The 9,700-nt window shown below is 37.6% G+C and overlaps 2 protein-coding genes across 2 annotated transcripts; one reads left to right on the forward strand and one right to left on the reverse strand.

Moving 5' to 3' along the window:
* The first annotated feature begins 836 nt into the window (after nt 1-836).
* LOC131022169 (putative cyclic nucleotide-gated ion channel 8) lies at nt 837-7,254 on the forward strand. Its single transcript, XM_057951597.1, is given in 11 exon segments — nt 837-952; nt 1,065-1,106; nt 1,347-1,483; nt 1,486-1,519; nt 2,468-2,987; nt 2,989-3,042; nt 3,475-3,687; nt 4,091-4,398; nt 5,334-5,445; nt 6,029-6,265; nt 6,334-7,254. Coding segments are annotated over 9 exon segments (2,244 nt in total). The 5' UTR covers nt 837-952; nt 1,065-1,106; nt 1,347-1,461; the 3' UTR covers nt 7,078-7,254.
* LOC131022170 (50S ribosomal protein L3, chloroplastic) lies at nt 7,222-8,677 on the reverse strand. The gene is made up of 2 exons (XM_057951598.1): nt 8,018-8,677; nt 7,222-7,630 (listed from the first exon to the last, which is right to left on the reverse strand). The coding sequence occupies exons 1-2, from the start codon at nt 8,556-8,558 to the stop codon at nt 7,341-7,343; spliced, it is 831 nt and encodes a 276-aa protein (XP_057807581.1). The 5' UTR covers nt 8,559-8,677; the 3' UTR covers nt 7,222-7,340.
* Between the last annotated feature and the right edge of the window lie 1,023 nt (nt 8,678-9,700).

Consider the following 9,700-nt stretch of genomic DNA (forward strand, 5'->3'; position numbering starts at 1 on the left):
TAAATATTGGATTAATAGTGTTTATGTCCCGAACTTTCAGCATTTTTCATAAAATGTCCCGAACTTTCAACTTTTTCTACAAAATGTCCCGCAATACAAAATTTGGTGACAAAAAGATAACTTATCTCGCGCGGACGAAATATTTTGAAAATCTTTATTATTGAAAAACCATATTAGGAACCACCGTTGGTGGAAAATGTTGAAAGTTCAGGATTTTTTGTCATCTTTCCATCACCGAATTTTGTATAGCGGGACATTTTATGGAAAAAATTGAAAGTTCGGGACTTTTTAGGAGAAAATGAAAATTTGGGACATTTTATAGCAAATGCTGAAAATTCGGGACATAACACTATTAACCCTTAAATATTTGAGAATATAAATTAAATTCGTCCAATCTAAAGATGAAAAATAGTTCATAATTTATTTTATTCCATCCACACACCGACACACACATATATATAATATTTTAATTAGGTATCTACGAATACCGATCGAATCGAATCGAATATCATAATTTCATATATGTATTTGAATACTAATCGAATCGAATATTTATATTCGAATTCGAATCGATATTTCAAATACGAATATCAAAATATCGAATCAAATATTGAATCGAACAAAAATATATGATTCGTTTATAACCCTTAGTCATTGGACACCACCTAAGTTGACATTGATTTTTATTTGTGTGAGCGTGCGTGTACACGTGCAAGTAACCCGTCGTCATGCGAGTGAGTGAGTATGTTTTGATTTCCTTCACTCTGGCGCGAAAATCACTCTCTCTCACCCAAAGAAATGAGAAGAAAACATAAATAAAATATTACTTTGCACGCCCCAAAACTTATCATTATTTTTTACTCTAATATTCTGTTAATAATCTCATACAAACATCATTTTTTTCCGCGTGCATGCAGAGATAAGAGAAAATAATTGGACTTTTTGTTTTCAGGTTCTGTGTATCCAATCAATCGTGTTTTTCATTCATAATTCTTCTTCAGGAACTTGGATTTTTTTTATCTTTTATCTTGCAACTCTAATTTTTTTTTGTTTGGATTGCTTAGATCAATTAGTCGGTGGCGTTGGGAGTTACATTTGCATTCTAGGTAAGATAAAATGCTGTTATCAATTAGCCATTTCAGATATATGGTGCAGAAATAACCAATTTCGCCTTCTTTCCCCCAATTACATGTGTTTATGTTTATGTTTCTTGTTATGAAAATTATGTTGTTTCATTTTTTATATATCATATTCTGGAAATCCTGCAACGGTTATCTTAAGGGAAGGGGGCAGAATTTAGTTTTTCTCGTATGCGAATCCGTCTGATCAAGCCTTGTCTCTGTCAGCATTGCAGGGATTTCTGGACACGGTATTTCATGATTCGTGCGCAAGATTAAGGGGTTCTTGTTTCTTTTCTGTTGAAAAGCTTAATGCAATTTGCTATGTATTTGGTTTGCTACAATGTTCGACCCCAATTACAAGACACATATATTGGTGGCCAAAAGGAGAAATTTGTAAGGTATCGATCTAGTTGATTCTTGCTCCACACTTTCTCTAGCATGTATCTTCGATTAATTTGTTCTCAGCCATGTAATGTTATGGCATTCAGATGTGCAAAAGGTTCTAATTTTATATATTAAGTGAAATGATTATGGTTGACGTTTTTCTATTTGGAAGCCTTAACCTTATGACCTTTTGACAGTTTGTTAGGCTTTCAACTGTTCAGAGAAGTCTTAACCATGATTTCCTATCAAAATGGTTTTCCCGGTGAGGCCGTCTCCATAAATGCTGTTTAGGTATAACTGTGGACGTGTATATTTTAGATTCTCAAAAGCTTAATATGAGGCGGGAAATTCTGGTGTAGATTATACATTTAGGAGGTGTTCACTTTGCATGATTGAATATTTTTATCTCAAGAGTAGGATTTCTCCAATCCCACCCTTTCAATGGGACATAAATCAAGCAAATCTAGCTCAAATGATTGAAATAATTAAGGGCTTTGGGATATCCCAAAGTTCCAATCCATAGCCTTATTATTTTTATCTATCAAGGCTATTCCTCAAAGTAAATGCCCCTTAAATGATATCGTATATATCCATTATCACGTGAAGGGAGTCGAGTGTGGCTGGACCTTGCACAATTTCTAGCTTCTGCTTTAATTAAAATTTTATAGAAAGAAGTAGACTCTTGTTTGAGACTCTTCAACTTTTGTTTCCCAATGATATCTTAAGCATAATTAATCTGTGCCTTTATTACAAAATATGCACCTGATGCAAATAAACTCCATTGTCCACCTACATAATATTTTTCATGATGCTATGTATATATCCTGGTCCTTATTTTTAGTGTTCATACCTCCCTCATTTGCAGGTAAAAGAGCAATACAAGTTTTATTTTATCAATGTCACTTGGTACGTGTTGGCAAAATGACAATTTGTTTTGTGTTTCGCCATGGTCTTTGACATAGATTGGAAGGCCCGGACTCTTTTAGATCAGAAATGGCTCAAAAGAATAGATGTGGATTTAGCTTAGAGGGTTTTGTCAACTCAAGGGCCTACGACTACAAATACATCAAAGTCATTAAAATGGTTCAACGGGGATCTGAAGGACTTCTTACATTTGGTCGGTCACTAAAATCCGGAGTCACAAAAGCAGTATTCCCAGAGGATCTCAAAGTTTCTGAAAGAAGGATATTTGACCCTCAAGACAAGAGTCTTCTGTTTTGGAATAAGCTTTTAGTTATCTCCTGCATTTTTGCAGTATCAGTGGATCCTTTATTTTTGTATCTTCCAGTTTTCCAGCCTGATAAAATGTGCCTACATATACATGACAGTTTGGCATACACAACTACAACTCTGAGGACTGTAATTGATGTATTTTACTTTGCACGCATTCTTCTCCAATTCCGCACAGCTTATATCGCACCTTCATCTCGGGTTTTTGGACGAGGTGAACTTGTGATTGATCCCAAAGAAATAGCAACTCGGTAATATACATCGTTATTTCTTTGTGGATCTCTTTTCCGTGCTACCTCTACCACAGGTATGTATATTCCTGACCAGTTAAATAAGCTTATTGTAGAACTAATGCATGAGCTTTAAATGCATAAAACATTTACTGAAATCAATCATGAGTTCTTGATAGGGAGTTTAATACTTATGCTTTAATGGAGAACTATTTAAGAAATTTGGTTTGAAGTCATAATACTGAATGGATTTTATCCTATGTGGTTCATAGCAATGCTTTTTATACCATGTTCTAATTGTTTGATTTACACATCTGGTGCTACCTATTTACTCCAGGAAGTGAGATAATACAAAAGTTTGTGTAGTATATTTCAAATTATGCCTCTTTCTCTTTAACCATTACGTCTATTGATATACATATTTACAAATTGCTGTCGTTGCAGTGCACTTTGTTGTTGTGGAGGTCCTTGTCTTTGATGTTCATCTTTTAAGATTTTGTATGTAACAGGTTGTAGTGTGGAGGTTTTTGCACGGGGCAGAAGATTATGATGTATTGGGTACAAAACAGGCTCTGGTGATAATAGTTTTTGTTCAATACATTCCTAGGTTTCTGAGGTTTGTTCCTCTTACTTCGGAGTTGAAGAAGAGTCAGGGCGTATTTGCAGAAACGGCATGGGCTGGTGCAGCTTATTACTTGTTATGGTTCCTGCTTGCTAGTCATGTAAGAAAATTTAATATTTCTTCTCAATGCTGATTTTCTATTCCCTATTTTTGCATGGCAGGAATCTTCAATCATATGAAGCAAGTTCTGTTGTTTAGGGGACACCATGGCCTATTGTGTTAATTCGAAAATCCTTATGACATTTGCTGTTTAACTGTTTTCCTTATCCCCCTTTTCCCGTTTCAATTTCCAGATAAATGTTTTCAAGAAATAGATTGAGTCTTAAATGTTTCAATGCCTCGATTGTTTATATCTAGGTTTCCATTTAGACACAGAATCATTAGTCACTTTATTGCACTCATCAAGCCCTTCTGATGAACACTACTAACACAACAACTATGAATCATCATTACTAAATTTTATAAATCCAGAGGGCACTTTTTAACAGTTTATGATGCAACAGATTGTTGGGGCCTTGTGGTATCTATTTGCCATTGAACGCAGAGATACGTGCTGGTATCGAGCATGCTATCAGAATCGTCCTAATTGTGATACACAAAATCTATATTGTGCCCATGAGGTCACAAACCTTGAAGCATGGAAAAATATCAGCGCGACATATATTACACCAAGATGTGCAATAACTGATGAGGAAAAATCCCCATTTAAGTATGGGATATATGCCCAAGCTTTGTCATCTGGTGTTCTTGATTCTGAAAAATTTATCTCAAAGTACTTCTATTGTTTGTGGTGGGGCCTGCAGAATTTGAGGTATCTATCTTATTCTCCTATATTTACTTTGTCAAGAAATCTGGGAAACCAGCAAAATCCTCAGTAGAGAAGAATCATATTTAGTTCCATATTTTTTTATACATGCTTAGAGATAGATCAGTCAAACCATTCATCCGTTGAGTATTCCTCTATATTCTATGTCTTGGTCACAGAGCTATCGCTTATCATATTACTTTTAGTTTATATTCCCTGAGCCTGTCATTGCATGAAGGAGAACAATCTGTCTATTCATTCCAAGATTCTCTAGTTGTCCAAACAGAGCTATGTTTGTTGCTGCAGTTCCCATAAAAAACAGTGGGATGCATTTACTGAGTTGCTCATGAATATTTTAATATTGACCTGTGAAAATCTAATAGGCAAAGGAAGCAGCCTAAGCTTGAGTTGGGAGATTATTTCTGTCTAATCTGTAATCAATAATAGCCGCATGATAATGAGACTTCTTTTCATTAATCATGACTAGCAATCCTCAATCAGGTAGATTGGATTTGAGTTTGGGAGGAGTAGATTCATTAATATCTTTGCCTTATCTCCAATTTGTATTTATCAGTGGCTAGACTCTGGATAGTTAGGGATCTTTTGCATTCAAATAAGTTGGAACCCAAATGTGCTTTAGATAGTTGAGTTGCTCTTTACAGTGGTAGCGCGGGATAGGAACAATGACAGGTTCACTCCAGTAAAATTCTTGTTATTCTGAGTTGTTACAATAATATCCGATTTCCTTCACGAGTTCTACCTTTCTTCATGCTCTTATCTCTGCCAAATTGGTCAAGATGATTCCCTACTTAAGTCCTCATATGAGTTTTTCATGGCAACCTACTTCATGCCTTAGAGAACGATCTTGAGGTTATTCAAGTTGAGATGGCTAGCACGGCAAGAGACTTATTATGACTGATATTATCTTAATTTCTGTGCAGCACACTCGGTCAGGGGCTTACAACCAGCACGTACCCCGGGGAAGTCCTGTTTTCTATAGCAGTAGCCATTTTGGGACTCCTCTTATTTGCTCTGCTCATTGGTAATATGCAGGTATATATCTAAGCTTCATACTTTGAGAGGCTTAATAGAATTATTTTTTCTTTTGGGTGAATTTCAGTAAGCTGATAATTAGCATATTTAATGCAAAAATATGAGTCAATTAGATGTCAATTATGGGTAAGGATTCTGGATGCTGCTGGACTGTGACTTGCTTATGTAATTAAAATGTAAAATTTTAAGATTCCGACTTAAATTTAGTTGAATTTGTCACCTCATCAGTTGCTTTGAATGTTGCAAATTAAGTGAATATACAAATTGAAACGTCTGTGAGAGTGTGCATGAACTAAACTGAAGTTGTTAAGATTTAACAATTTTTCTGCAATTTAAACTGAAATCACTTATATATGCAGTCCTGAAAAAGATAACTCTCCTCAACTTGACAAATTTGACACTGCTAAACAAGGCTGATACAACTAGCTGAAAAGATAGCTCTTTGGAAACCTTTTCACTTTCTCATATACCACAAGATGCCTAAACTGTATCATACTTCATATTTCCTTTGCTTCATGTTGATCTAAATATGTCACAATTAATGGCTGAATGCTAAATTGATGGATCCTTGTTGTTGCTGCAGACTTATCTTCAATCTCTGACAGTTCGGCTGGAAGAGATGAGGGTCAAGAAACGCGACTCTGAACAGTGGATGCATCACCGAGTGCTACCGACAGAGTTGAGGGAAAGAGTGCGACGCTATGATCAATACAAATGGATGGAAACTAGAGGAGTCGACGAGGAGAGCTTGGTCCAAAACTTACCAAAAGACCTTAGAAGAGACATCAAAAGGCACCTGTGTTTGAATTTAGTTAGACGAGTAAGTATTAATCCAATATTGAACATTATGTGTTGGACGATTGAACATTTGATATGATCATTGTTCAGGTCCCTCTTTTTGCAAACATGGATGATCGATTGCTCGATGCCATCTGTGAAAGGCTCAAACCCAGTCTATACACAGACAACACGTTCGTGCTTCGTGAAGGAGACCCAGTGGATGAAATGCTCTTCATCATCCGCGGCCGCCTAGACAGCGTGACAACAGATGGTGGGAGATCCGGTTTCTTCAATCGAGGCACCCTGAAAGAAGGCGATTTCTGTGGAGAGGAGCTCCTCACATGGGCTCTGGATCCTAAGGCTGCTTCGAACTTCCCGCCATCCACGCGTACTGTCAAAGCTTTGACGGAGGTGGAGGCTTTCGCTCTAACAGCAGACGAACTGAAGTTCATCACCAGCCAGTTTAGGCGTCTCCATAGCCGACAGGTGCAGCAGACCTTCCGCTACTACTCGCAGCAGTGGAGGACTTGGGCAGCCACTTTTATTCAAGCAGCATGGCGTCGGCATGCCAGAAGGAAGCTTGCTGAGCTCAACCAGAGTGACTATGACAACAGTGGATCAGATTACAGCAGCGAAGATGATGACTATGATGATGATGTGCAAGCTCGATTGCTCAGTGGAAGCTCCTCGTCCAGGACAGATGCAGGCACTTCTTCCAGGTTTAAGGCTACCTTGTTCGCGTCTAGATTCGCCAGCAACGCTATGCGTGGAGTGAGCAGAATTCGAGGCAAATCAGGTGTTGGGAAGATCAAATTGGCCAAACCACCTGAACCTGACTTCTCTGCCAACTAGTTAGATCATATTAGGCCAAAGACATGATCTACATACACTTTCTACTTTACTGGTTATTGTGTAGCACTAATTCAATTTGAAGCAATAATTCAAGTAGCATTACTGTAACTACTCAATACACCGTTGTGTATGCTTAAATCTGTATTGCAGAAACTTTCCATTTCTATAGCCTCAAAATTGTTTTCAAATGGCAATAACAAACTAGGCTCAATTCAGACAGGAATTTCGAAAGCTACTTACTGAACATAGATTACACAGTGAGACTAATTTTTGGGGATATTTTGTCCCACGATTTTGGCCGGGGTGATGCGGAGCAGGTTGCCTGGTTTACCAGGAACGGCACCTTTGATCATCACAACGTTGAGTTCGTTGTCGATCTTGACAACCTTGAGCTTTCTGATCTTCGTCTTGGTGCCTCCCATTCTCCCGGGCATTTTCTTGCCCGGGTAGACGCGTCCTGGAGTAGTTCCGGCACCAATGGAGCCCAGTTGCCTATGGCTCTTGGACCCGTGAGTCATAGGACCTCTCTTGAAATTGTGTCTCTTGATTCCACCTAGTAATGGTAACATATTTCAATATCAAGTTACTAGCACATTCTCAAATACATAGCTCTGTATTCTCAACCAACCACATCCTTGTATGTTTGTGTCTAAGCTCAATCACTGCCATCATCATTCGTTCAGCGTCCAACAGATTCAAGTTATGGTGAACAAGTTTATGAATCTATAGCAAAATTGTATTACTTCGCTAGTTGTATTACCAAAAATGGAATAATCATGCTTAATGTGATTGAAATTGTTTCTCTTCGGCTTTCGCTTCTCCTAAACCCTGAGGTCTCAAGTTATTTGGACTAAATTGAGACGCTGTGATTCGATACGTGACCTAGATGAAAAGTAGATTGCAGCTAACATTACCACAATGAGAAATCAGGAAAATGTACCTTGGAATCCTTTTCCGATGGTAGTTCCCGAAACGTCGACGAAATCGCCCTCCTTGAAAAGCTCCTCCAACGCCAGCCGCTGATTAGGCTCGAAACCTTCGATCGACTGCAGCCGGAACTCCTGCAAATGGCGGAGCGGAATGATTCCGGACTTCTCCAAGTGGCCGAGCTCCGGTTTCGTGAGCTTCCGGTCGCGAACCCTGCGGTAACCGACTTGGACGGCGTCGTAGCCGTCCGTGGCCTTAGTCTTCACCTGAGTGACGATGTTGCCCTCGCGGAAGCCGACGATGGTGACCGGAATTACTTGGCCTGTAGTGTCGAAGTACGACATCATGCCTAATTTGGTACCCATAAGACCGATTCCAGCCTCCATTGAGGCGGAAATGGGCAGGGGTTTGGAGGGGGAAGCATTGAGAGAGAGAGAGGAGAAGCGCTTCAAGGGGAGGCGGAGTAGGAAGGAAGAGGAGGGGGTGGAGGAGGCGGCGGAGGTGGAGAAGAGCTTGGAGGTGGGGATGGTTGTGGAGAGAGAAGAGATTGACATTGTGATAGAGAGAGACAGAGAGCAGTTTTCTTATCCACTCCCTCCAGTTTAAAGAGCCGAGAATGAGTTGCAGAAGCCAACTGCTTCTCTGCTTTCCGGTGCAATGCTCTATGATTCTCTCTCCTTACTACTTAAAACTTTAATTTTGTAAATGATCATTATTTATTTTTACTAATAAATAATGATTATAAAAATAATAAAATACACCTTCCATTCGGTAAAAATAGTCTCAAAAGAAGTGACACAAATTTTAGGGATAATTGCGTGAAAATACACAAACTTTGCCAAAAATCCATATTTGACGCGAAGTTAGGATTTTACATTTTAATACACCAACTTTCGTTATTGTCCAAATTTGACACGACTTAATTCTTAAAAATTCAAAAAACAACCCATTTTTGTAAATAATTATACAAAAACACACTTATGTTATTATTTGGGACATTTAAACCAAAACAAGATATTTTCTTATGATGTTTTCTTTTAATCTTTGATCCGCGCCTAAAATAGTTTAAAAGAAAACATCATAAGGAAATATCTTGTTTTGGTTTAAATGTCCCAAATTATAACAATTAACATAAGTGGGTCTTTGTATAATTATTTACAAAAATGGGTTGTTTTTTGAATTTTTAAGAATTAAGTCGTGTCAAATTTGGATAATAACGAAAGTTGGTGTATTAAAATGTAAAATCCTAACTTCGCGTCAAATATAGATTTTTGGGTTTTGGCAAAGTTTGTGTATTTAGGTACAATTTTCCCCAAATTTTAATAAAAATGATTACGTATATAATGAGTAAAGAAATTATCTCACGATATATAATTACTTCATTCGTCCACAAAGATTGTGTATTTATTACTATTTTCGTCCGTCCACAACGATTGTGTGTTTTCTTTTTTTTAGAAACTTCCTTTATACTTTAAACACTATTCACACTCAATATTTACAAAATACTCACATTTTATTTTTACAATTTAGTAGATTCAATATTATCCTTTAGCACTAAAATCACATTTTTCAATTTTTTTATTAAAACTTGTGTCCTCCACTTCACCGCACACTTTTTGTGGACGAAGGGAGTATATTACACGTGGGAAGAGGACCTCACCATATGATAAAAAGGTAAATAAATTAATGTATAAAA

This window comes from Salvia miltiorrhiza, chromosome 4 (genome assembly GCF_028751815.1).
Source record: "Salvia miltiorrhiza cultivar Shanhuang (shh) chromosome 4, IMPLAD_Smil_shh, whole genome shotgun sequence".
Taxonomy (NCBI): Eukaryota; Viridiplantae; Streptophyta; class Magnoliopsida; order Lamiales; family Lamiaceae; genus Salvia; species Salvia miltiorrhiza.